Here is a 27,727-nt window from a genome sequence, read left to right as displayed (position 1 = left end):
CACGAGGCGATTGACCTCAATCTCGACGACTTAGCATCACTGCTACCAGTCATTGTGACGGTGTACAGGGGTCACAATATTCGGAAACGAGAGCAAGCAGAGATCGGCAAGGATGTAGTTATGCACATACCTAGTTGCCGATATATGCAAGCTCATCATCAGATGATTAAAGAGAATCTTATGCATTGTTACATCGTGCTGAAGCGCGTGAGGGGCGCATAGGCGCATTGCATGCCTCTCTGTAGACGAGTGTCTTCCTCGTCCCCCCAAAGAATGACTCAATCCTTTGACCTCTAATACCGCTTCTCTCTCTCTCTCTTTCTTTCATAGAATTTATTGACTTTCAGTTTTTGAAGAAAAGCCGTTCAAAAGGTAATAGTTTACATTCATCAACCATGTCTTCAAACACCACGTACCTCATCACAGGCGCAAATCGAGGTAAGTAGTAAATCATACCGTATATGCAAGCACCTCACTCTTCTAACTGATTCCAGGAATTGGCTTTGGCATTGTCTCAACATTGCTTCAACGTGCCAATACTACAGTGATAGTGACTGTCCGCAGTGGGTCCACCGACGTTTCCTCTCTCAAAGCGCTTCCTAAAGCCGACGGCAGTAACTTAATCATTGCCAATCTTGAGATCTCTACCACCTCGGTATCTGACATTGGAATTGCGCATGAGGCATTGGTTGAAAACCTGAAGACCCAGGGTATTGAGAGAATTGACGTTCTCATTGCAAACGCTGGAAGTGGAACCTGCTTCAAGTCTACTGTTGAAACGCCACTTGGAGCTTTTGTGACGGACTTCTACTCCAACACACTTGGACCCATTGCTCTCTATCAACATCTGCTTCCATTCCTCAAGGCTTCTGATAATGCAAAGTTTGTGATTATTGGAAGTATCTTGGGGAGCATTGAGGCTATGATGGCCGGAGCACCCACTGCAGCCTATGGAGCTACCAAGGCCGCAGTGCACTACGCTGCAAAAAAGATACATGACGAGGAAGAGAAGATTGTTGTCTTAACGGTTCATCCTGGGTAAGTTATCTGGTTGCATCAATGAAGTGAAAGAAGACAACTGATCGTTCTAGATGGGTACAAACGAAGAATGGGCAAAATTTTGCGGATAGTATTGGTGTTCCTGCACCACCAATGACGGTGGAACAAAGTTCTGGCGCTGTTGTGGCACTGGTAAGAGATCTAAACGCACATTAATGGCTCCCATGTACTGATTTTGAGATAGATTGATTCAGCAACGAAGACTTCAACTTCAGGAACCTTCGTAGGTTATGATGGGGCAAAGGTTCCTTGGTAGGGAGCACTAAAAGACAATCGTTCGGATTAGTGGATCTTATTAGAACAACCATACATACTTACTTGAATTACCATTTTCAAACAATGTGCCGCACATCGGATATCAGTGAATACTCTGCTAGTAGACTGGACATTATCATGGAAATCTTAGTCAGGTGATTTAGATCAACATGATGCTTCTGTGGTAGCATTGCTTCTCTGCACCAAATATGTTCTTAGAGAAAGCGCCTTCTTTATCAAAACCAGTAAAATTATTTACCTACTGGTGAGCCATAGCAAGCAAGTCCGGTGATTCTATCATTTGGTCAGCCTCATACGGAAGTCAGACTGAGGCTACTTTTTCACGGAATATGGGGTTGTAATTGAATCTCAGCACCAAAAAATTGCTAATCACATTTCTACAAATACTAGTACAACTATCCTCGAAATTCTCGAAACTTACTCAAACTTTTCTTCTCATCTCAAATTTTTGCCCCTCCACACAAATTCAATACTGCTGAATAACCTCAAGCAAATTTCCATCTGGATCCGCAATTATCATGAAGTCATAAAAACCCAAAGCCTCAAGCCCCGGTATCCCCTCCTCAAAAGCCTGCACATTTGGAAATCCAAGCGCAGCAGGAATAGGTGAGTTGATATCTACCGCGTCTCCAACTCTCTTCACAATTTTCACTCCTTTTGCTTCCATACGTGCTTGTGCGGCTTGAATATCGGGTACGATGAGACCAAGATGCGAAAAGGAAGAATGAGGCTTTGTTTGTGTTGGTGGTGCAGTGCCCTGTATCATTTGAGTGAGTCCCTGGTAGGTCATATTGTGTAATAGAACATACAGCATAGGATAAAAACTCTAAAAGTCCTTCCCTATTTCCTCTCTCCATTTCCAGTGTAATTGCATCCTGGAATCCAGTTCCATTTTTTCCACCCTGCGCATGGCCCATGAACATCAAAGACCAGTTCGCATTCAATTGGAAAGTGAAAATGTGTCTCATGCCGAGGACATCACCGTAGAACTCAAGGGTAGAGGTAAGGTTGCTGACAATGAGAGCATGGTGATTTATGGTGTAGCCAAGAGTTGCGGCATCTGCAGGACCGTCGGTACCTAGGATAAAATCGGGATAGCTCCCACTGCTGTTGGTGTTCCGTTTGTAACGAGAGTGGTCAACGTTACATGCCAGTAGGATAGGCAAGAAGCAGAGGACGATAAATTGGCGGAACATGATTACCAAAGACTTCCTAAATGCTACTGACAATTTTCAGTAAAATACAGCTGATGAAATCTACAGAAAACAAGAGCCAATGGCTTTTATATTAATTGTAACCATTCAAGCGGCGTAAGCTTTAGCAAGAGTTGCAGAATCAACGAATCCAAGTTAGTAGAAGACAAAATTAGAATTCTGTTGGACGTGGACCGCACTAGTACCATCATAAATGACTGCAACTAATATTGCTACGAATTTCTACGCAGGATAGAAAGCGTTCTACGCCGTAACTTGCTTTCTCTACGGAACCTATAGACAAATTAATGCCTTCTATGAGGTAACATTCACCACGCTCAAGAAAGAATCTCACTCCGTTTACTAGCCCATTGACATTCAATAAATTGCAAGGTTCTGCTAAGCATATGGCCTATCCTCACTTGCGGTCAGAGAAGTTGAGTCAATAATTTAGATTTATCAGAAGAACAAAGTAAAGAAATACGAAAAATTTGAATTACTTACGGAGACAGGATTTAAATTCTATACAGAATCTATGAGAAAGAAAATCCCTCCCTCAAAAAGAAAATAATAGCGGAAAAATAATAATAAATTGATTAAATTTCTCCTCCTTTTTATATATATATATATATATTAAAACTTACTCTTTTCTTACAAAAAAAGAATTCCTTTTCATAAAACTAATACTTAATAGAATTCAATCTTTTCGAAAACAATAATATTTCATCTAAAATAACTCGAATGTTTTAACTTAAAAAATGATTTCACTGTGAACATTTTTATAGAAAATATTATAAAGTATAAAAAATAAGCATCTTTCAATTTAAAGTAGGAGAGGAATTTACGACAGAACTGATCAAAATAGTTAGCTTCTTAATTATTTTAGACGGATTACAAACTAGTAAACTAATACATTATATTTTATTATATTGGCCTAATATTAAATAATTATCTAGGGGTGAGGGGAGTAATGCACCAGTATTTTTCTCCCTGTCGCCCCACTCAAAAATCTCCCACCCTGCCGAGCCTGCGAATGGCGACCCTTCTAAGCGTTCATCTGTTCTATTGACTCGCACACTACTCAACTGCGACCTTCTAGATTAGAAGTTTTCTATATCCATGTCTTAATCTCAAGTATCGTCCTCGAGTAATAAATGATAACTTTAAATCAAAGGGGATAGGTGGGAGCGAGCGCAATCCTCTCGGACGCACCCTATTCATACTAACCCATCGCTCTTCACCACGCAATGAATTCTGCTGTCTGCTTATTTTCTGGAGGATCTACCACTTCAGGATATTATTAATGGGCGGGGCAATTTCTACTTGCAATTCCCCTCCCCCCCTTTACAAAATATTACAACCCTTGTCACTGACACCGTATCGTTTTGGACAAGTTCTTACCTCAGTTGCTTAGTAGAAATGCAACACTCAAAAGCGCCGGTCAGATGCAGCGCATCAGTTCAATAAGATAATAGATAACATGAGAAAAGAATATAAGCATAATTCAAGTCTACTTGAATTTCAAGCAGACTCGGATAAACTAGATCCGAGCTGAATTGATCTCCTTTCCAACTTAAAGCTTTACCCCTCCTTACTTGTGAAGATCATGTTGTGAGACTCTAGTCACACTTATCGTTTCATATCAATATTTTCAGTATGCCTCTTGAGTGTAAAGACGCGGAAATTGCCGCCATGGAACCAATTGCGATCGTGGGAATGGGTAAGTTTCAAAAATTTCTCAAAAGATTACCTACTTACAGTCAATAGCATGCCGACTTCCTGGCGAAGTCGATTCAGCCTCATCACTATGGGACATGCTGGTCCATAGAAGGTCTGCACAAGCAGCTAGGGTTCCAAAGAGTCGATTTGACATTGATGCTTACTACCACGAAAACCTTGAGCGGCCAGGCAGTTTCAATGTCCTCGGTGGTTATTTTCTAGACGGTGCTGCAGAGAATTTTGATCCCAGTTTCTTTGGAATTTCGCCCATAGAAAGCATGTGGATGGATCCTCAACAGCGTAAAATACTGGAAGTTGCTTATGAGTGTTTTGAATCGGCTGGTCTAACTCTTGAGGAACTCTCTGGCTCTAACACTGCCGTGTTTATTGGTAGCTTTACTGCCGACTATCAACAGATATCGTTCAGAGAGACAGGACTTTCGACATAGTTATTCGGCGACTGGGGTAGATCCGGGTCTTATCAGTAACCGCGTTGGTAATACTTTCAATCTTCAAGGTCCTAGGTGAGTTTTGCTACCTATCGCAAGCTTATGCACTTAAGAACATTCTAATGTTTTAGCTTCACTATAAACACTGCCTGTTCTTCGTCTATATACGCAATTCACAATGCTTGCCATGCGTTAAGAAGTCGAGACTGCGTTGCCGCTCTCGCTGGAGGAGTAAATATTATTCTCACAGTAGATCAGCATATGAACACTGCCAAGCTGGGCGTGTTATCGCCAACTTCAACTTGTCGCACATTTGATGCTTCTGCAGACGGATATGGGCGTGCCGAGGGAGCGGGAGTGCTGTATCTTAAGCTTCTTTCCGACGCGATCCGAGACAATGATCCTATCCGAGGGGTTATTCGTTCCTCTTCCGTAAATACGCAAGTAAATTTGATTCATTTTATGAGAATCAAAGCTGACATAGTTCTATAGAAATGGAAAAGTTCCGGGAATGGGAATAACCTATCCAAGTGTCAAAGGCCAAGAGAGAGTCATGCGAGCAGCATACGAAAAAGCCAACCTAGACCCGTCGCAAACTTTATATCTTGAGATGCACGGGACAGGAACCCCTACAGGAGATCCAATTGAAGCAAAAGCTGTTTCAAATGCCATGAATGACAAAAGAAGCAAGAATGCACCTTTGTTCGTAGGAGCAGTGAGTTTTTTGTCCCCTCGCCTTAAATGACTACTAAAAGGCGCAGATCAAGCCGAATATAGGTCACAGTGAGGCAGCAAGTGGAGTATTTTTCAATTATGAAAGCCGCAATGATGACGGAAGCTGGCATCATACCAGGAGTTTGCGGGTTCCAAAAAATCAACCCTGAAAGTAAGTGAATTTCAGAAATTTGCAATACTCGATCTAACGACCAGTCTAGTCAAAGAGAAGGAGTGGAATATCAAGGTTCATGCCGAGACAAAACCATGGCCGATAACCATTCAGTCAGACGAGCAAGTGTAAACTCATTTGGTTACGGCGGTACTAATGGCCACGTAATTATTGAGGGCATCCAATCCTTATATCCTTCCTACCAGCACGAGTAGCGAAAACGAAAAGTCCTGTTGATAAGTCAACATCAAGACCCATATTAGTACCGTTCTCAGCCCACGATAAAACAACCCTCTTGAGAAACATAGAGGCACATTCAAAAGTTGTTGATGATTTCTACATTATAGATCTTGCACATACTCTGAATTCAAGATCTAAGTTTAATCATAGAGCTTTCACAATAACTTCGGATTTGGAACATGATGACAAATTTTCATCAGGCTCCTTCAAATTGGGAGCAGCTCCTTCAATTGAACCCCAATTCATGTTTATCTTTACCGGGCAAGGTGCAACAATGGCCTCGTATGGCTTCTCAGGCAATGAAAACTTTCCCGTCATTTCTCAACACAATTCGATCACTAGACGACATTTTGCAGAGACTAGATCCTCCAGCATGTTGGAAAATAGAAGATGTCTTGTTGGATACAGCAGAAACTAGTCGTCTAAACGATGCAGAAATATCGCAACCTGTATGTACCGGTATCCAAATTGCTCTGGTGAATCTTATGGCCAAATGGGGAATCCTGCCAACCGTCACTGTAGGACACTCCTCTGGTGAATCGCGGCAGCATATGCAGCGGGTTTAATTTCAGCTGGTGATGCGATAATTTCAGCGTTCTATCGAGGATATACTGTCAAGCGCAGTGCAGTATGTGGTACTATGCTGGCGGTCGGGACTTGGAGCCGAGCATGTCAATAAATATATCCAAGATACTAGTGATGTTGTCATCGCTTGTATTAATTCATCGAGAAGCACTACCCTCAGTGGTTCCGTTTCAGGTATTCAAGAAGTGAAGAACCAACTCGATGCCGAAAAAATCTTTGCTAGAGAGCTTGACACTGGAAAGGCATACCACTCACCATATATGGATGCTGTTGCCCCAGAATATGAGAAGCTATATAATTTGGCTACTACAAGGCTGGAAAATCATACGTCTAATAAGAGATTACCTCGAGCAAGGATGATCTCATCGGTGACAGGTCGAGAAATTCTCGAAGACACACTCTCAATTAAGTATTGGTGTGAAAATTTGAGGGGCAAAGTCAAGTTTGAACAGGCAGTAAGTGCGGTACTCGAGACTACCGGTCCAGAAAAGTCACGTGTGCCATTGAGGTTGGGCCCGCATGCAGCTCTCTCTGGACCCTTTAAGCAAATACTACAATATCTGGGTATCGAGCGCTTCAACTACATTCCAACACTCGTTCGAAAGACCGATGATTCCATTCAACTTTTGAAATTGGCAGGAGAGCTGTTTTTACTTGGTGCACCAATCAATATAAACTTTGTTAATTGTGTTGAAATGCAAATGCGGCCAGCTCACTCCTCAATTCCTCGTTGATTTACCTCCATACCAATGGAACTACAAGAAAACATATTGGGCTGAGTCAAGCATGAGTAGAGCGCAACGTTGCAAGAGTTTTCTTAGGCATGATTTGCTTGGAAGTCGGATAGTAGGGTTATCAGGACTGGTCTGGCAAAACAAGCTTCGTCTCAAAGATATTCCATGGCTTTTTGATCACAATCTTGGCGGATCTGTTGTATTTCCAGCTGCAGGCCACTTGTCAATGGCAGTTGAAGCGCTCAGGCAAGTCCTAGACTCCACAATGCTAAACATACGGTATCAAGGGGTACGTTTTAGGGATACATCCTTCAAACTTGCGATGGTGATCCCAGACACAGACGATGGACTGGAGGTACAACTACGTCTACAGCCAGTAACTAAAAGTAGCAAAGAAATAGAAGCTATCTGGTACGGTTTCGTGGTTGAATCTTTCGCAGACGGTAGATGGCAAACTCATTCGGAAGGCATGATTGCTGCCAATCCTACACCCAGGGCAGACACCTCTTTCAATGAGCCACCAACATCTCACAACAAGATGACACAGTCAACATCAAGTAAAAGATGGTATTCCTCTTTCTCTAGAGTAGGATTCAACTATGGCCCAAGTTTCCAGGGACTGCATAATATTATTGCTGCGAAAGGTATCAAGGAAGCTACCGCCGACGTCGATTTGACCACTAAGAGTGGGTTAATGACAGGAGAGTCGAGATATATTTTACACACCCTCCTCTATTGATGCAATGTCTACAGCTCATGATTATTTCTCTCAACGAAGGGCTTTATAAAAACATGCAGTTTGGTTGCGTCCCTATCAAGATAGAAGAAATCTCCCTGTGGTTCCCCGAAACCGACATTGAATCGAGAGGAAAGGCTGTTGCGTGGTCTGAAACTTTCGGTCGTTATGCCAACAATAGTGCTCAGCTCAAAGGCAAGTCTGGCAAAATCATCCTCGACATAAGAGATCTCAGAACAGTTACTTACGAAGCTGCGGCACCACCACAAGCCGAGATAGAAAAAGTCGGACCAAAACCATACATGGGAGTCGTCTGGAACCTGATATTGCCCATCTTGTGCCTGAAGATCTTCGTCCCACTTCCAAAGATACGCCCATAACCACTACTGCCGCCACAGGCTTAGAATTAATCACTAAAATCGTCGATTTAGCAAACCACAAAAGTCCACTAGAACGTGTCCTATTACTTGGCCAATACACTGTGTTGTTTGTCAAGACTTTGCTCGAAATTTTATCTTCAACTGCATCCTGTACAATCTGCAGTATTGATCCGGATCAAGACGGGGAGTTAAAAAGACTATCCTCAATCGATAACAGAGTAGCCTCTATATTTGTACCAAATGTTACTCTTCTGGGATCTACTCCATCTATTCCAACATCACAAGATCTAGTTGTGGTTAGCAAAGAACTATCAGACGAAGCAGCGAACGATGTAATTTTGCTGGCAAAATCGATCAGAAATGACAAAGGGTATGCCATTTTTCACACAAGTATCCCCTTCGGCATTTCCTTGGAAAAGGCGCTTTGCGTTCACGATCACGAATCCCGCAACCTTCGATTCGGTCCATTTGACAGTGCCGTGATTCTTTCATGTCCTGGAGACCAGAAATTTCGCATGAATGGAGGAGTCATGCACAAAAACAAAGCTACTGTACTTTCACTCAAAGGACAATCAACTTTAATGATGAAAACAACAGAGAAATTTCTTGAGCACCAATGGCACGTCGAATGCAAAGAACTTGGCAACTTTGATGTTATCGGAGATAGCAATCTAATTGTTGATGACATCGACGGCAATTTCCTCTCGTCATTGGACAAAAGTTCATTTGAATCCTTGAAGAAATTGTTGTGCTCAGGCATCCCAATTTTATGGTTGACAGCCGGAGTCAATGAAGGGAAACTTATCGGGGGCTCGTTGGCTGTAGGTTTAATTCGGGCAATTCTGGCAGAGCGAGCCAGCACGAAAATCACGATTCTAGATGTTGACCTCGGAGAACACCCTACTAGCATCATGAGCGCTATCGTCTCGACAATACCTAAGAGAGAAAGCGGATCTGCAGATGAAGAGACGGAATTCTGGCTCCAAAATGGAAGCATCCATATCAGCCGCTTAGTTCCACATCATCGTCTGAACAATATTTTGGCTAAATCCTTCGAAACTACAAGAACGTTGTTGACTACCGGGAGAACACTCCAAGGCTCAGTAGTGGATGGAAAACTGTTCTTCAATGAAGAGAACCTATCGGAACGGGATGAGCTAGCAGATAACGAAGTCGAAATGCAAGTATTTGCTTCAGAAGTAAATTCAGCTGATGTTCAATTCCAGAGTCAAAGGGCACGACTAATTGCAGGGAAAATCGTCGCTACCGGAAAGGGCCTCAACAACTCGCTTTTAGGCCAAAATATCGTGACCTATACCCACAAAGCGTTCTCAACTTTAGTGCGCGTAACTTACCTTGATACTCAACCTGTCAACATGTGCGCGGATGACATCGTAGCTATCTTGCCTAGTTTGTGCCATGTTTGGAATGCCGTCGTCAACTCAGCCCAAGCACAGAAAGACCATCATATATTGTTACTCCCGGCACCAGCTAGCTTTGTCAAGGCTTTTACCAGTATCAGTAAAGCTATCGGCTACACTTATACTCTAATTGTTGGAAGCGTAGAAGATGAAAAAAAATGTCTCGAATTAGGAATTTCGGAAGCTGAATTGATCAGAAGTTCAACAACGGATGTACCTTTGGCCCTCAAGAGGCTGATTAGCAAGAAGCGGTTAGCCTCTATCATATCGCATGAATTCTCTTCACTAAGTCAGGAAATATGGCGCCACGTTCCACCGGGAACGATATTTGTCCTTTCTAGCGGCACCATTTTGGAACCGCCTGACGCTTTACCATTTACCAGAGGTGCGACATTCCTGTCTACGAGTATTGACATGCTGTACAAGCAGGATAAAACTTCGATTGGATCTATCCTGACTGGAGCCATTGACCATTTGAAGAACCACAGTGATATTCTCCATCAGCGAACCAAGAAATATAGCATTCAGGAACTCTCAAATGCAGGAATGGCTTCCACGAACTTAACAAGCATTGAAGAGGCTACCATCACGTACGGATACGGGGAAGATTTCATCGAGGTATGCTAAAATCTCGTGTGATCTCAATAGTAGATCTAACTGCGGCTATAGGTACAAAACTCAACTAAACTCAGATTCAACTCGAGTGCAAGCTACATCTTGGTTGGGTGCCTTGGCGGGCTTGGCCGTAGTCTAACGATTTGGATGATGAGAAGAGGCGTCAGGCACTTCGCTTTTGTTTCTCGTTCTGGGCTTGACAAGTTGGAGGCAGCGCAACTAGTCAAATCTTTGAGGAAAGAAGGCGCTTCGGTTAACGTCTATCGAGCAGACGCTGCAAATGAAAAGGACCTTTCGAGTGTAATTGCCCAGGAGAGCTCTGAACGTCCTATCCGTGGGGTTGTGCATGCAGCTATGGTTTTGAATGTAGGGACCCTCACATTCTGTGATGAATCAATAGTTGACTAAAATTACAGGACTCGCTTTTTGAGAAAATGAGCTACGATCAATTCAAAGGTACCATAGATCCCAAGGTAAAGGTGGCAGAAAATCTCCATAGAGGTCTCATTGGCCACTGTCTCGACTTTTTTCTCATGCTGAGTTCGATATCCGCTACACTTGGAAATCCTGGGCAGAGCAACTATAGCGCTGGGAATTGCTACTTGGACTCTCTTGCGTGGGGCCGAAATGTGCAAGGCCTTCCCGCTGTATCAGTCGTGCTTCCAGCGATTCTTGATGTGGGTTATGTTAGTGAACACCAAGAGATTGAAGTATTACTAAGTCGAAGAGGAATTTTCGGAATCAATGAAGACGAGATGATCTGTGGATTTGAAACAGCGATAAAGGACCAGCCATCGGCAGGCAACGCAATTCTCCAAGATTCACAAATTGTATTGGGCCTTGACCCTTCGACTGTTGCAAGTGCATTATCTTCGATCCATACAACTGATGTTTTTTGGTTTGAAAACCCAAGGTTTCGACATCTTCGTGCCGAAATTCGTGAAGTTGTGGGGTCAGGAGGCAATAGCGGGACAAAGTCCTCATCCGGCAATACGATTGAGCAAATGCAAGCCGCCATTACTGCAGGACCTGAGCATGTTATCAACATCATATCAGCCCAGGTCGCGAAGAAGTTATCAAATATCCTCGCCATCTCTATCGAAGATATGCCTTTGGAAGGGACGTCTGTGGCGTCGTTTGGCTTGGATAGTATGATTGGAGCCGAGTTTAGAAATTGGCTTTTCAAAGAATTTGGTTATGAAGTCCCGTTTCCTATTTTGCTTGCTCCAGATCTTAGCATTAAAGATCTATCGGTTAACGTTGGGATAAAGCTGGGAATGCTCAGGAGTGAGATTGACATGTGAATACACGTAGTGTGGCGAGGATTGATTCAAGGCGTTTTGCAATTTGCTAGATAATGATAAATAATTTACCTTGGATAAAATAGCATTTCTAGCTTTCGAATTCTGATCATATGATCCTATGTTTTGCCACCACCGTGAATTTTGCAAGACTTGCCAGTCAAATGTCGGGTTGCAAGAGCAAAGCTTATCTACAAAAAATATGTAGAAATCGCAACTGACTTTCGCGTTTGAGCGCCCCCTTCGTTAGATTTCAGCGCAAAGGCAGTCGCGTGCAAGTATGAGACTTGCCTGCTCATCGTAGTCGTATTTACAGAGGCAATTTCATAGCCAAGCATGTTCTGCGTAGAATCACACCGAGCTTGGCTCTAGCAATTAGGCCATTGCTCGAGCCTTTGGTAGCCTACGTATCGCACTCTCCCCGACTGAAATGTTTAGTGGGAGGAGAATAATAAAGTCAATCGCAGGCAGTTGTTTCCGCACAGTGAAACAGAAAATAGACGCGAGTCTCGATACAGTCAAAGGAGCAGGAGTATCGATTCCCGAAGGTTTGGAAAGTGGAGGGCGCCTGCTTTACTGATCCAGGTTTTACATAATTATCAGGGTAAGCATCAACAGAGTGCCAGGAATCTTGCTTAGAAAACAAGAAAGAAGCAGACAAAAACTAGGAGATCAGAGGCCGATATCTGGCGATTAGTTGTTGCCAACAAGCTGCAACGTGCCTGGAGTTGGTTCATGGTGGACGTCGCCCCAACAAGCCGGCTGAACCGTAGAAGGCGCGAGAAAGAGCTAAAGAGCGCAAATCGGAGAACGGGAATCGTGGTCTTTCCCGCCCCCAGTTTTTACATCCTTCACATGAGTCTGAAGATGATTCATACTTGCAATACGGTAGTCTCTCAATTCGTTCGAAGTTGGATGTCCAATTTTCTTCTTGCACGACCAAGATTGACAAGATAGACACTTCAACGACCTGGGCATGAGTTTAGACGGCTTAATCACTGAGTGAGAAACCCGTCAGGGAAAAGGCTGGATATTATAGATGATTCCAGCGAGAGTGCATGTGCATCAACTGTGAGGTGTACTAGAATATATCATCGTGCAATCATAAATTGTGCTTCGTCCACGCCTTCTTATCATGATATTATATGTAGATGCTGATCCGCGGAAGAGCCCGATTATGTGCGTCATTGGCTCCTTGCTGATTTTATCCTAAGATGGAGGTAGATGATGGAAGAAATGCCTTTTCGATATGTATCTGCGCCATATCTCATTTTCCCCGTCCCATTCAGCGGTGTAACTTTGTCCACCATACCACCATTTTCGTCTTTTATGTTGTTTGTATGAGTGTTCTTAACCGTTGAGCGAACGCTGGAGATAATTATATTTACGAATCAGCCGGTAAATCGATACAGTCTCTGTTCGCTCATCTCATTAGCCCAGACACAACTAGTATGAAGAATAGGGAAACATACCCAATATCACTCTTCGCACCGACCCTCGTTTGATACGTTGTATACATCACGTGCAAGCTTCCTCAGCTTTGATCGTTCATTAAAGCAACCCAGACTCTAGTTGGCACGATGATGGCACATTTGGCATCAAAGTTCCCAGTGAAAATCTCATTATGAGACTGAGACCGGTCGTTGCCAAACTACCTCAGCTGGCTCAGCAATAGCTTGACATTTGACCAGAAGAGCTATGAAATTCTCGTAGCGCAAACATGGGACACTCAAGCCGAATCAATTGTACGCCACATGTTCGACGTGGTCTGCAGAGTCGACGGCACGGATTGTAGGGTGCGACTGTGATGTTTCGGGTCAGGTAGACTGAAGACTTGCAAGCAGAAGCACGTTGAGCCAGCCGGATTGTGTACATCTCCAATCCACTCCGCAGGATGAAATTTCGAGGTGATGATGATATTCATTATCAAATATAATTGCATTGTCGAAGTATGACCACACCTTGCCAGGGATTTGTGGATTGTGGATGGAAATATATTAGGGGGTTCGTCATCTGTTTACGAGGCTGATAATGATAAACAGCATGTATACTTTGTTGTAAACATGAGTTGATTTGGGTAAATAATGATCGGATGGATGTAATCATTTGGATACCGGTGGTACACAAGAAGTTGAGTAAATTGAGCAATGTGAGCAATGTGAATACGAGCATACTATAATAAGTATGAAAATTGAAGGTCCTGCGAGATCTTTACCTTGTCTTGTACAGAACAGAGTTGAGTTCTCGATAACGATATCGTGATACAACTGGATAAAAGATGCCAAGCCGGTAATGAAGCTTTGGTAGATGATCAGTAACAAAAAAAAAGGATTGATATAATACTTGACAAATCACAACTCATGCCGCCATGTCTATGTTAAACAAATAAAACCTAGATCACTTTCTTCGATGTTCAACCACATCATAGATCTCAGAAGTGACACTGCAAGTCTGCGACACTGACGATGGGAAACTTGATGTCTCCCCTTCCTTCCAGTTCCTCTTGGATCCTATCCTCTACCTCTACAGTTTGATATTAGAAGAATCCAACCTTGGAATTTATTTATATTGTATATCCAATCTTTTATCAACTCGACTGGTTCTAGAACCCAAGAATCCCAGATTGTGGTCTGAAACCTCCAACTTTAGTCAGGGTCTTTCCCGTGCTCCACCAATTCATTCCATCATGGAATTCCCATGGGCTATGATCCATCCATCAAACAAGGTTCTCCTGACTTAGACACTTTTTGGTCGGAGAGCATTCCCGCTTCCACCACCCGCTCAGCTGAACAGTCTAATCACCAGTAGCAGCTCAATTTACAGATGTCCTTGATGGTTCTATTGGCGGAGATATCCCACCGTATCTTGCCACTTTTTACTCCAAGTTGCAACTACTGGCAAGTTGCAGCAGCTACTCGAGCCGCGCTCTTCAACGTAACAGGAGGAGGATTTCAAAGTTGCATGATGCGTCTCAAGCAGAAACTGTAGCATTGGCTCTGCAGACTTGTTAGAGATGAAAAATGCAACACAAGGATTGAACCGATCAAGCATTTACTTGAGGATATTTCCTGGGAAATAAAGTCGAAACAAAATGATCGTTTCATCGACAAACCACAAGCGTGACTGATCGACGTGCTATGTCGGGTACGGAAATATCATCCCATTCAGGATCAACAAGCAAATCACTTCAAGCATCACTCTTGTTGCAAACAGTGAATGGCAACGAGTAGGAAATGTCATACCATGGAACTAAGGCCAAAGGGGTAAAAGTCGGGGCCTCAATTCAAGACAAATCGGAGCTTGAGAGTAAAAATATAACTTTAAATTCACCAGCGACGCCCCCGCAAATTAGTCGATCCATCCGAAAGAGGCTTGTTCTCTGTTTATGACTGTGGACCGAGTCAAATGCTTGAGGGCTGTATGGTTTGAGGAATGAGTAGATGCTCTTGCCGAGTGAATATTTCCTTCATGTCTTTCCCTTACCCAAAGCTTTCTTACTTTCATTGCGAGATCTTTGGTTTTGATTAGATATCCCAGCTGAGTTTCTTTAACATATTTACATGGCATTGCAGAAATACTAGACTGCACACAGAACCGTTCGATCTTTGTGAGAGAGTCAAACATCTTTCTATTCATAGAAACTATCACGACTCTTAACAGTACGGCACAATCAGGTATTGTCGGTACTGAACTCTGTTCCTCATGATGGTAGCCAAGGGGTACAAACCCCAAATGCTATGGGCAATAATGGAACCAGATTCGCAGAAGAATTCTGACTACACGGTCGTCTTGAGTTCAGGGAAACGCCTACTTCAAAAGCTCGCATATGGATGTATACCTAGTTTCTTACAGAGAAGAACGATACGACCTAGTTCGCCAAAGACGCAAAAGTTGCATCCCACTTCATATCTCGATGGCCTCCGCGGAGTGGCTTCTTTTATCGTATTCATGGGGCATTACACTGAGGAGAATATTGGATGGTGGACTGAGCCATATGGACTTTATGAAGATGGTGCCCCGTCATCGCCGATACAACTCCCATTTGTTCGAGTACTATATTCTGCCAGACCAATGGTACATATATTCTTCATCATTTCTGGATTCGTCCTCACCTACAAACCTCTTAAGCAAATACACTCTCAACAATACTCGGCACTTGCATCTACATTATCGTCGTCCGTCTTCCGCCGCGCAGTCCGTCTCTTCTTGCCATCCTTCATAACACTTCTTATAATGTCTATAGCTGTATATTATGAGCTTTCCGAAGCTCGATACGGATTTCCCTTATGGTCACTCAGCGCCCAGATTGGGAATTGGTACGAAACTTGTTGGCAGCTTTTACAATCATCCTGGAGGTGGGACGACCCTTCATTGCCTCTGCCACGTTACAATCCAGCACTTTGGACAATCCCTGTGGAATTCGCGCAATCGATGCTTCTATTTATTGTTATACTTGGGCTTTCTCATGCTCGTATAAATATGCGGCTTCTCATTCTAGCATGCATCATGTCTTTCTGTTTCTGGAGCGCACAATTACACGCCGTTGAATTTCTAGGCGGAATGTTCATTGCCGAAGTTACACTCCTCCAATCATATAATTCGACGCCATCCAACTCTGCCGAATCCTCCCCTATCCTTCCTACCACCGAATTTGGCGATGAAACTAGAAAATTATCCATTGATACAGCATCCGAGACTTCGAGTATCAGTACGGCAACCAATAAAAGCATTTGCATGAAGGTATTCTGGATTTTTAACGTTATATGTGGTCTTTATATTTCCTCTTGGACAAACGAGCATGTTGACGAAATTCCGTTCCTCTCAACCCTCAACGCGCATACTCCGGAACCATATAGTGGGCAGAGAGTTTGGTTCTGTCTGGCAGCCTTTCAAATCGTACTTGCATGCACACAACTTACTAGCTTACAATCTCTTTTCAACCTACCGATTCCTCAATATCTAGGCAATATATCATATGCCCTATATTTGACACACAATCTTTGCCTCACCATCCTCGAACCTCGTTTTGGACCTTTGTTCGAAAATACGGTTGGAAAGAATTCTTTTATAGGTAGACATGCTTTTTGGGGGGCCGGATTGCTAGTTTATGGACCAATTATATTATGGACAGCAGATGTGTTTTGGAGGGCAGTTGATGTCCCGTCTACGAAATTTGCGAGGTGGCTCGAAAGCAAATGTTTGCTTAAGGAGGATGAAAGTCCTAGGAAGAAAAATACCTTTTTTTAGTTTGGTTATGGTGGATGCATTCAGGTCTGGGGTTTGAATTGCATGGTTATTGGCGTTGTATAGATATCATGGCAACTGCATATCGAGAGCGTTTTGGGCCTCGGTTTATGAGCGACATATTGGCATTACAATTTATGTATTTAGAGACCATATAATGGACATTTATAATGATCAAACATTCCATTAACACGTTGAGTTATCAGAATCACAACACTCAGGTGTTATAGGAAGGACAAAAAATATTTTGCTGCAAGTTGGAGACACTGGGACACCCAAAATACTCTGTCTTTTCAATATTTGATATCAAATGGAATGATCACTATTTTGAATTAAAAGCCGAATAACTATAAATTTATATGTACGGTAGAGATCTTTGATATGTCATTTCTCTATATCATCGACATTTGGGTGGATATTGATATCATTAAGAAGTATTTGAAAAATGCGTGTTTTCAATAAACTTCTATTTGGTGTCTCGGTTTTCCATGTAACCTACAGTTGGTGGTACCTGCACAACTATCAAGCTATAAGCCAAGCGTGAATCCCCCATCTTTCTTATCAACAACAAACCACAACTTTCAAGCTTCAAGATAAATAAACTCCAACGGAATTTATAAGTCCAAGCTTCACAGTATAATTTCATCTTGGCTCGAGGTGGTATAATGTTTTCGTTTCTCTTCTGTTGTGAAAGACATCTTTCCTTGCGTCCTGAGACCCTTCTCGCTTTTCCCTTCCTAGAGCAGTCTCTAGCTTCACATTCCTTCCTTCCCATTTTCGTATTTAGCATTTAGCCGTCAGTGTGCACTCGTAACTGCGACTGCTTCTTCAATATACCTGCTACACTAACACAACTTACCTCATCATGGCCACCCAGAAAACAGTCCTAATCACAGGGTACATCTTCCGTTTCCCCCTCACACCATATATCTAGACTAACAAACCCGCAGTTGCACTGCAGGCGGAATCGGACATTCCCTCGCTCTCGATTTTCATGCTCGCGGCTATCTCGTTATTGCCAGCGCTCGCTCGGCGACTAAAATAACAGATTTGGCGGAATTGGGTATGAGAACGTTGAGTCTAGATGTTACGGATGGGAAGAGTATTGAGGAAGCCAAGAGGGGAATCGAGGGATGGGTTGAGAATGGGGAGATTGGGGGATTGGATGTGCTGGTTAATAATGCGTGAGTGAGGAACATGTTTCTGGGAGAGATTGTGGAGGGGTGTATGATGGGGATGCGATTGGGGATGCGCTGCTAATGTATAGAGTTTAGGGGAAGAAATTGTACGCTACCTGCTTTGGATGTAGATTTGGACGATGCGCGCCATTGTTTTGAGACGAATGTTTTTGGAGTCATGGCTATGTGCCAGGCTTTTGTACCTCTATTGATTAAACGAAAGGGACTCATTGTCAATATTGGAAGTTTAGCAGCTGTAAGTTCATCCCATACTCTCATCCCATCCCGTCTGAACCATCACTTCGCTTCAAACAACATCCTAACACCCCACCACCAGATCCTCCCCTACGTCTTCGGCAGCGTCTACAACGCCTCCAAAGCCGCCCTGCACGCTTATTCCCGCACTCTCCGTCTCGAACTCGCGCCCTATTCCGTGCGCGTAATGGTCGTTGTAACAGGTGGCGTACAATCCAACATCGCGCGTACACCCCGCACACTCCCCCCTTCGTCGCTCTACCTCGAAATCGAAGATGAATTCCAGACTCGAGTAAAGCATAGTCAGAGTGGAAACGCGATGCCCAATATGGAGTATGCAAAGGGTGTGGTAGATGCGGTTGTGAATGGGGGACAGAGAACGCTTTGGAGGGGAAACAAAACGTGGATTGTTTGGTTTGCGAGAAATTGGATTGGCAGTTGGTTTTTCGATTTGGTGCTTCCGGGAATGTTTGGGTTGAGGAGATTGGAGGGGTTGATTAGGAGGAGGGAGAGGGGTGGTGAGGGGAAGAAATCGTTGTAAAGTGTTAGGTAGGTGGTTTGTTGATTGTGAGATATATATATCGTATTAATTAACACTTTTAAGGTTGCTTCCATTGCGTTTGTGTCATATACATATAAAGATCCTTGGATTTAGTTTTCCATATACTATTTATATTTTTAGATGACATATCATGGCTTGGAAACTCTTTAATGTTGTCAAGGCACGCAATTTAGCAGACCTATTTCAAGTAGATAGATTCTATATCATGATATACATCTCATTTACAAACATACCTCTTGCTGTCCTGATCAGTCAGCCAGACCCCTATCCATACCCATATATACCAAAAGTCCCAATCCAGTCGTCTCTTCCAAATCCCAAACCGGGGCCAGATACCCACACAAGAGAAAAAAAAGAAAATCTAGATCTCTAGGAAATTCTTACACACCCTAGATCCAAGCTTTTACTCCCCCAACAAAATACTCCTCTCATCTTTCACATTAACCCACACATACTCCACACACCTGGGATCCGTCTTCCCCTCACCCAGCGTCACCGCCAACAAATTCGTCTCGAACCACGTAGGTCTCATACCGAATTTCTCCAATCGCTCCCACCACTTCGTAAAGCGTTCAAAATGTACATGTTCATCATCCACCAAATGCAACTCGATCATGACCTGTCCGATGGGTAACGTCCCATCCCCACTCCCCCCCTCATCATGAAAATCCATAAACGCATCCAGCGCGGTGTACTCGGACCCTTCGATATCAATCTTCAGTATGTCGATGTACGAATGATTATTCTGTTTCATGAGCGTGTGTAGCGTGTAGAAGGGAGGCGTGCGCGAGGGGATATCTTTCGCTCCCAACCCGTATTTGTGGAAGTGTGCGCGCGAGGCGAAGGAGGAGGAGAGCTGGGGCCCGAATTTCGAAACGGAGAAATCGTAGGCGTGGATTTGGGCGCTGGGGATGCGAGAGAGCATCTCGGCTTCGAAGGTGGATTCGTCGTTGACGCCGAAGCTGTAGATGGTTATGCCGTGTTCTTCTGGATTTGTGGTTTGGGAGGAGGAGATGGTGGATGCGGAAGAAGATGAAGAAGGGCGATGTTTTTCATAGAGACTCATGCCGCAGACCCATTTTCCACCGTCCCCGAGACGGCCTACGCGCTGGATATCGTGCGGACAGGTCCAGGTTGCGGGGAAGAAGTCCCAGAGGGTGTAGGGGGTTTTGGAAAAGTCGGAGAGTTTTTGAGCGGGGAAGAGAGGGATGTGTGGGTATTTGGGGTGGTGGGAGGCCATTTCGTGGCGGAGCGAGACGGAGGTGCGCCAGGCGGATTCGGAGCGCGAGATGCGTTGTTGGATGGTGAGGGGTTTGGAGGAGATGGATGAGGGGAATTGGGAGGGAGAGTCTAGGTTGGGGGTGGGGAGCACAAGGTTGGATTGGTGGAAGATGACGAAGAGGAAGAAGGCGAAGGCGAGCCAGAACCAGATGCCGCAGACTGGGGAGGGCGGGGGTTAGATGGATTATCTTTTGAAGAGGATGTTGGGGACTGGAATTCGTGTTTGGGATTGTGGAGATTGGAGATTGAGTACATACCTTGTGCAACTCGTAAAGCCATATTGAAAAATGTCTTGAAAACGAGACTGAGAATCTGAGATAAAGACGTAGGCTAAGTATCAAAAAGAAACTTGAGTAGCGAGTATATATCTCCAAAATCTTCCAACCACACTATTCATCTATCTATATCCGACAAATCTGAAATCGAGATAGAGATACGAATGTAAAGAGAAGAGATCTGAATGAACAAAGTATAAGATATGATATCAAGCAACTCCACGATTCCCATTCACCACTATATCCGCATTCCAGTTGATAAGAAAGCGTTCTGCTTGAAGTCTTTGAAAACGCTCCGAAAAGAGACTGATACCCGAGGAATGGAACGAAAAGCTTATGAGCAGGAATGACAATCCGCACGCATGAGAGGAGATATTTCGAATGCAATGATGTATCCGCGTTCGTAATGAGAATTAGAAGCTCAACTCAAACCTCTACATGCATGCCACACAACGAAATTCCAACTTCAAACTTCCAAGTCTGAAACAGTAAGAACAAAAAGAGAAGAAGACCAAGAGATGCGAAAACCAAAACGTAAAGTCAAATAAAAATATCCCATCAGAAAAAAAGACCAGAAAAGAAACCCAGAACCTCGCAAGATATAAGGAAAACTTCCCACACAAATCTAATCTTCGGCCGCGCCGTAACCAACATCCAACTACTTCCCTTCCTGTAGATTTTCTCGATCGATTGATGATCTTCTGTATTCCTGCACTCCCTCTCTTCATCTATCCATCTATTCCCATCCAGCCTCAAACAACCAAACAACCAAACAACCAAATAAACCCCAGGACTAGCAAATCCCCACGAGTCATCATAGCCATAACCATAACCATATCCACAACCATAACCACACCCAAATCCAAATCCATATCAACAGCAAGATACCTACCCACCCACCCACCCACCTACCCCTCTCCTCAAAATCACGTACAAGAGACCTCACATCCCAAATCCCCAAACGATGGATAAACACCCAATCTTTACGTACACCAACTCTCCTACCTCCTCCCTCCTCCCTGCACCCCCATCCACCCATCCATCCACCCATCCATCCACCCATCCATCCACCCATCCATCCAAACAACCAAACAGCCTCAGCGCCTCGCCCACCCATCACCCGTCACCCGTCACTCATCGACCATGCTCACCCGACGCCCACGCCCCTCCATCACGTCTCCATCACGTGTCAATTCCAGTTCCAATTCCAGTCCACCCACTCACTCACCCACTCACTCACCATACCTAGAAAGAAAGAAAGAAAGAAATCTACAAAGCGCCAAGCCACCCTTCAAAATACGTCAAAATACGTCAAATAACCACCCAACCACCCTCATAACTTAAACTTAAACTCAATCCAGGAGCAGGAGTACAAAAAAAATAGGCGTGCTCGCGGGACGATCAAGAATCCTCCCCAAACAAACAAATAAACAAACAAACAAACGAATAATGCAATGACTCCACCTCCGAGACTTTGTCGAAATACCTACCCTCGAGCTACCTAGGTAAGAAGTAAATTAAATTAAATTAACCTTTTTCATTACATCAGGTCTATGCGTTTCTTCAACAACTCAACAACTCATAAACCCGTGGACAGACCCGTGGGAATAGGTATTCTCCTAGTCGCATGATTACGCGCGGGAGGATTCTACCAACACGATATGATATGGGGGGAGATAAGCTCAGCGAATGGGAATTACTCTTTGTTTTTTTTTTTACTCAAATGAAAAACGAAGCATTCATTTTGTGCCAATATTGCGAGGGAATGTTATGATATCATTGCTATGCTATTCTATACCTCCTCACATCACCGTATCTCAATCTCAAGTCCCACATGGTATGCAAATGGAACCTGCACATTGCAAACTACCTCCCTGCTTATATAAAACACAAAATACCCCATCAAAAAAGTTCATATCCTTTCCAGGTGTAGAACTGCTTTTGCTTTCATAGCTTGCCAAAAATCTCCCTCGTATTCCTATTTCGTACTTTTTTCATGCTGGCACTATACTTTCGCAGTAGGTAGGATATCATTTCGTAAACAAATCGTAATCTCATTTCATCCATCTCTGTAGGAGGCGTTTCCTCATAATCTCATACTGTCCTATCATTTTCATATCTTCCATAATATTGCATTCATGATTGAAAAGATGTCATGGGTTTTCAACCCTCATCTTCATCTTCTTCAACCAATGCCGGTGTTCTTCTTTCATTTCTTCGTTTTGGTCGTCTGTGTCTTGAACTGCTGATGTTACTTGCTGAATCATCTGGTGCCAATTCACTTTGCATTTCATCTTCATCCCAATCAGCTTCACTCATAAACTCGCTGCCACCTTCGGCCCAACTTGGTCTCTCGTATCCTGGTCCCAAACCTGCCGAGTAAGGACCAGGAGTACCAACAATGATTTCTGGACGACTTGTTCGTCTTGACTCTGCTGCCATAGTCAATCCGACACCACGTTCGCGAAGAGCTTTACGAACAGCCTCAGCCTTTCGGTGTAAACCTTCGAATGCATCCTCAAGTGCCTCCATTCCTACATATATTTCACGCTCTATTTCAGCCAAGACAGCAATTTCAGCCTCCTCATCGTTAGAGACTGGATGCCTGTATTGTTGAGATGGAGTCGGACCACGAGAACCATAACTAGCTGACCGAGGTGAAAATGGTGTGTTGTTACGAGAAGGGCCTCTCATGACTGGTGATGGTCCTCGGTAACCATTTGGCGTGGGTCCGCGAGAAGGGAATTCATCAATGACTTCGTTATCAGCTCCAGACCATAAGAATCCATCAAATCGGCCGGATATCAAAATCTCCCATTCTGATGGTGCAATGCCAGAAATTGTTGCGAGAAGATTGTGAATATGAGGATTCTTCAGTAGATATATGGCGACTTCTGGATCTCGTGGAGGAAGTGGCAATCGATACAGTCGTTGCATAGATTGTACTGTTTTAATCATGAAATCCGAGCGTGGTTTTCGTAATGGAGTAGGTGCTCGTGAAACGGGTTGTAATGTAGTGGAGCCACTAAGCAAAGCGTTGAAGAGAGGTCGGTCATGGTGGTTGAGATGAGTTAGTATAGCAAATGAAAGAGTTTCATCATCAACCTCTTGAGGAGGTGCAGATGTTGTTTCGGGGCAACTTGATAGCCATTTGTCCACCGATGCTTTTGTTTTTATGGATTGTCGTAGATAATGTTCCCGAAACTCGTCCGCTACATCAGGATCGATCTTAATAGGTGATCCAGGTCTGTGATGACCTGATATACCAAGACCAGCTAAATCATCGACTGATTTCGCACCGAGTGCTGAGAAATCAAAGGCAGGCCATTCGGGAAGATCACGTCGACCACTAACCCATTCCAAAAACCTCTCCCACGAGAGACCCTTACTTCCCTCGTGAGAATCAAGATCTAAATCCTGGCACATAACGCACAAGCAACCATCAGATGATAAATCTCTAGCAAAAACATTTTCCAAGCGGTCGAGCAATCTCCTTGCAACGGAGCGATATCCAGTAGCAACTGCGAGTGATCCACTCTTATTGATGACTGTTTCGTATTGGTCCAGGATGTTGAAGTATGGCCCGAATATCTTTTGGATTTCCGCCGGAGGAGAGGACCTTGATGAATTGAGCGATTGGGAGGAGGTAGAAAGTAAGGTCTTGGGAACCGGGCGGACTAGTCCGCCATTTTGGAGGAGGTAATCAACGCTAGGGATGTTTAATGGTAAATTTGGGGGAGGGGGTGGTGGTGGAGGACGTGGAGAGCCATACACACTAGATTTAACAGAGGATGCATCAAAATGCATATAAGGAGATGGAGTAGATTTTATATCAGCCGCTCCTGGAGGAGGAAATTGAGGAGTCTGAGTGGGAGTTTTTGGCGAAGAATCCTGTGCCGAAGCCGGGGAGGAATCCGTATCAATATTGGTAGGCCTTCGGCGAGATGTAGGTTGCGACTGTCTTTTGCCTGCCACGGATGTGACATTGGAGTCATCGTCCTCGTCATACCTTTCAGACTTTGAGGTCCGGGAACTTGAAGTCCGTATGGGTGGTGTACCAGTCTTTGATGGCCTAGATTTTGAAGATGTGGAGGACCGGTCTTCTTTCTCCTTTCTCGACGACTTCCGATGTTCTGAACTTCGGGAACTGGGCCTTGAGGACATTTCAGAACCCTCCTCCCTGACCTTGCTCATTCTTGAAGATGTAGATTTCTGTCGGTGTGTAAATTCAGTATCTGGTGGGCTGGGTGGTCTGCCTTTTGCAGAAGCTGCTCGTCTTAAGTTCTCTGCAGATCTGGATTTATTCTTCTCAGAATCGATATCTGTTGCTTCTGGCGTGTAAGGTCCAGTCTTCGATTTTGCAGGTCTCTCTGACACATAGCTATTTACAGCCTCTTTACTGTAATTTTTATTGAAAGTTGGGTAGGATGATGTGCCTGGCGTAGAGGAAGTCCTCGAGAGCTCAGGAACAACATCCGCCATGGTAGTCGTTGTCACCTCCGACATGCCTTCACTTTTCTCGTCTTTCGTTTTATCCCTCTTTCGACGATGAGATGACTTGACAGGCTCTCCCGTGTCAGGATCTATGGCCTTTGGTCTTGATTTGTGCTTTCGATTTGGATCCTTATCACTTTTGGATGATCGGTGACGCAGCTTCTCCGATGAGGTTTGCTCGTTTTCGACCTCAGGATCGTTATCGCGGTCTTAGTGAGGCATTGCTAACACGATCTTTATTATTGAGATCTAGCAGACGGCGCTTAAAACTTGATTTGTTGGCGGCGCATGTGGAGCCAAAGGCGAAATGGAACAAATTGGGCGAATGAACGGCGGTGAGGACTAAGGCTGCAACGGAATTTATGAATGAAAGTAGTAGTTGGTAAACGGTTGCTATGACATCAAACCAGGCAAGAGTAAGGTTTAAGCAAGTGAGTGGAGGAGATCAAGTACGGACAGAATCAAAAGAGCGTGTAAGGCATGAGACTTTCAGAAGCTATGTCGAAATGGGTTGGAGGGGGAGGAAGGTAGTGGATCGATGACTGGGATCGATCACACGTTCATACGTTGGCAGATAGTCAGACTGTCAGAGTTATGATGGTGATGGTTGATAGGTGAGATTGAAGTTTTGAATTTGGTCGACGTCCGTGGGGAATGTTGGATTGGAAAGGAAAAGATGATTTGAATTGAGTGATTGAATGTATGAATGATTGAATTAATAATTAATTATCATGCCATATATGGTTGAATGAATGAATGAATGAATGATTGATTGATTAATTGATTGATTAATAAATTGATGAATTAATTGATGAATTGAATTGATAATTGTATTCTATTCAATGTCGAATATATGTCGAATGTAATAATACCTAGGTATGTATGTATATGGTGATGAGTTTTTGTAGGGTCATCGTCTCGTCATGTCATGCGACTTTAATCGAATGTAAGGAACTCCCAGTTTACCGAGGATGGCCTATGTATGTGTGTATGCGTTTCTGTGGTGTATTGAACTGTCCCAATAATTGGCGGCAAGAAGGCCAGAAGGATAATAGCAGCCAATGTCATCTATCATTATTATTAGACGGCATGCAGCACGCCTAGCTTTCTACCGGCAAAGATGTAAGGTTTGAGGGGGAAAGCATCAATCAGATGAAGCATTCAAAAATAGATTGAAATGATCGCCCAAAGGTTGAAGTAAGGCTCTGGTTCCGTAGATATGAGTTTTCCGATCTTCTTGTATCTATGAAGCTAGTTTTTGTATTAATGTTGCTTGGCCTACCTGCTCTATGTGATATCCAGGAATTAAGAGAACATATCTGAGTGAGTACAGTAGGTCCGGTAGTATATGTGACGGTGATTATGATAAGGTATCTTTGTCTACGGAAGATAGATGATACTCTTTCTCGGTATATCCTCTGTTTGAGCTTGCAGACAGATGTCTAGTACTTGCACAGGAGAATTCCAATACTTTGCACAGCAGTTTCCTTGACTGACAGTTTCCGCAAATAGCTACCTAAGTAGTTGTTTTGAGCCTTACAATCAACATCAATACCTAAGGTTTCAAACTTGTCAAAAACACAATTCAGACATAGCCCTACCATTTGACGGGCATCAAGTATCATGTCTCGCACCGTTTCCATCCTCAACCTATTGAACCCAACTTCTAGCCCGAGCTGACAGACAGCGGAGGAGTCTAGACAGCAGAGCCCCGACAGCAAGACCGCAGAGCAAAAGCAAAGATGATTGGAACGAGAAAGAAAAGAAAATAAATGGCTGGGGCATCCTTTCCTCCATAATTTCCGATTATCATCTCGGATCATAGAAACCATTTATCTTTTGGCTCTGTACTCGTACTCCTCCATATACCATACAACCTTGCTCACTCCATACAATACAGAGGGATAAGTATGCAGTACCATTGCTCTGTATGGCAATGTACAGTATGCACAACACTGATTATTATTCACCATTATATCATGTATCTACCATGGATATCAAGGTCGACAGATGTATTCCGTATAGACATACAGTGAGTGTATTAAGATTATCTCTTATGCCGACGGGAAGCTTAATTAGATGGAGTCCTATTATTGGTACTGGGTACGCAGCAGCAGCAATAATCCATGATGATAGATGTCCGTCTGTGGGGAGTTGGCCCTTTTTATGAAAATCGGATTGAAATCCTATTGAAATCTTTTCCACTCTTATCAGCATCAGTGGGGAAAGCGAAGACTCAGACCTTCAGAAGACTCCAAAGAGGTTTCCACTGGCTTCTAATCGGGAATGTATCGTCTATCATCTGTCGTCTGTCGTCCATCATCTGTGAAATAAGAGATATCAACTTATTATTATAATCCATACCTAGCTAAGCATACACGTACATATACGTCCATATATACACACGCACACACGCACACAACGCACACCACACAAGCCACACATCCATACTAAGTGCCACACCACCCTTCACCGCCTTGATAACACTTTTTCATAATTGGTTCATCCGGATTCTCGAAAGGGAACGGTGAAGAACCCTTTCGCCCAACTTTGAATCAAAAGAATACCTACAAAGTAACAACCTTGGAAAGCAGCACTCCATACCATTTATCACTATACCCGATCTTATCAAAATGAAAGGACTGGTGGCCGCATTCTGGCCCTCTCATACCACCCCCCCGAGCACTTCCCTTCCCCCTCCCCCCCTCCCCCCCCCCCTCGACCTTCACACGAAAAAAATGACTTCTACCCACTTATGAAGATTCATCCATATCCACTCCATTCAACCCCTACGTTCATTTGTATAACAATCTGATCAAAAGAGGCGATGGGCGTTCAAGCACG

At 43.7% G+C, this 27,727-nt stretch overlaps 8 protein-coding genes across 8 annotated transcripts; 4 read left to right on the top strand and 4 right to left on the bottom strand.

Moving 5' to 3' along the window:
* Nucleotides 1–395: 395 nt before the first annotated feature.
* EAF02_000232 (uncharacterized protein) lies at nt 396–1,315 on the top strand (the record flags this gene model as incomplete). Its single annotated transcript, XM_038896280.1, has 4 exons — nt 396–438; nt 495–1,038; nt 1,092–1,191; nt 1,244–1,315. 4 exons carry the CDS (start codon nt 396–398, stop codon nt 1,313–1,315), a joined length of 759 nt encoding a protein of 252 aa, XP_038763139.1.
* Nucleotides 1,316–1,681: 366 nt separating this feature from the next.
* Nucleotides 1,682–2,602, bottom strand: EAF02_000231 (uncharacterized protein). Its single transcript, XM_038896279.1, has 2 exons — nt 2,145–2,602; nt 1,682–2,092 (listed from the first exon to the last, which is right to left on the bottom strand). The coding sequence occupies exons 1-2, from the start codon at nt 2,529–2,531 to the stop codon at nt 1,802–1,804; spliced, it is 678 nt and encodes a 225-aa protein (XP_038763138.1). The 5' UTR covers nt 2,532–2,602; the 3' UTR covers nt 1,682–1,801.
* A 1,582-nt stretch (nt 2,603–4,184) lies between these two features.
* On the top strand, nt 4,185–12,765 carry EAF02_000230 (uncharacterized protein; the record flags this gene model as incomplete). The annotated part of the gene is made up of 14 exons (XM_038896278.1): nt 4,185–4,248; nt 4,296–4,627; nt 4,683–4,771; nt 4,828–5,128; nt 5,181–5,411; nt 5,474–5,582; nt 5,632–5,657; nt 6,023–6,340; nt 6,416–7,053; nt 7,229–7,827; nt 7,920–8,076; nt 8,130–10,296; nt 10,348–10,650; nt 10,710–12,765. The coding sequence occupies 14 exons, from the start codon at nt 4,185–4,187 to the stop codon at nt 11,595–11,597; spliced, it is 6,222 nt and encodes a 2,073-aa protein (XP_038763137.1). The 3' UTR covers nt 11,598–12,765.
* A 13-nt stretch (nt 12,766–12,778) lies between these two features.
* Nucleotides 12,779–13,415, bottom strand: EAF02_000229 (uncharacterized protein; the record flags this gene model as incomplete). The annotated part of the gene is made up of 2 exons (XM_038896277.1): nt 13,067–13,415; nt 12,779–12,962 (listed from the first exon to the last, which is right to left on the bottom strand). Exons 1-2 carry the CDS (start codon nt 13,111–13,113, stop codon nt 12,779–12,781), a joined length of 231 nt encoding a protein of 76 aa, XP_038763136.1. The 5' UTR covers nt 13,114–13,415.
* Nucleotides 13,416–15,299: 1,884 nt separating this feature from the next.
* Nucleotides 15,300–16,841, top strand: EAF02_000228 (uncharacterized protein; the record flags this gene model as incomplete). Its single annotated transcript, XM_038896276.1, has 1 exon — nt 15,300–16,841. One exon carries the CDS (start codon nt 15,300–15,302, stop codon nt 16,839–16,841), a length of 1,542 nt encoding a protein of 513 aa, XP_038763135.1.
* Nucleotides 16,842–17,703: 862 nt separating this feature from the next.
* EAF02_000227 (uncharacterized protein) lies at nt 17,704–18,812 on the top strand (the record flags this gene model as incomplete). Its single annotated transcript, XM_038896275.1, has 4 exons — nt 17,704–17,735; nt 17,789–18,022; nt 18,113–18,272; nt 18,354–18,812. The coding sequence occupies 4 exons, from the start codon at nt 17,704–17,706 to the stop codon at nt 18,810–18,812; spliced, it is 885 nt and encodes a 294-aa protein (XP_038763134.1).
* Nucleotides 18,813–18,843: 31 nt separating this feature from the next.
* EAF02_000226 (uncharacterized protein) lies at nt 18,844–21,254 on the bottom strand. Its single transcript, XM_038896274.1, has 2 exons — nt 20,372–21,254; nt 18,844–20,273 (listed from the first exon to the last, which is right to left on the bottom strand). The coding sequence occupies exons 1-2, from the start codon at nt 20,391–20,393 to the stop codon at nt 19,237–19,239; spliced, it is 1,059 nt and encodes a 352-aa protein (XP_038763133.1). The 5' UTR covers nt 20,394–21,254; the 3' UTR covers nt 18,844–19,236.
* A 1,298-nt stretch (nt 21,255–22,552) lies between these two features.
* EAF02_000225 (uncharacterized protein) lies at nt 22,553–25,958 on the bottom strand (the record flags this gene model as incomplete). The annotated part of the gene is made up of 2 exons (XM_038896273.1): nt 22,553–25,092; nt 25,898–25,958. The coding sequence occupies 2 exons, from the start codon at nt 25,956–25,958 to the stop codon at nt 22,553–22,555; spliced, it is 2,601 nt and encodes an 866-aa protein (XP_038763132.1).
* Nucleotides 25,959–27,727: the final 1,769 nt, after the last annotated feature.

This window comes from Botrytis sinoallii, assembly GCF_014898435.1.
Source record: "Botrytis sinoallii strain Bc 23 chromosome Unknown BSIN_001, whole genome shotgun sequence".
Taxonomy (NCBI): domain Eukaryota; kingdom Fungi; phylum Ascomycota; class Leotiomycetes; order Helotiales; family Sclerotiniaceae; genus Botrytis; species Botrytis sinoallii.
This window is presented reverse-complemented; position numbering and strand designations above follow the sequence as displayed.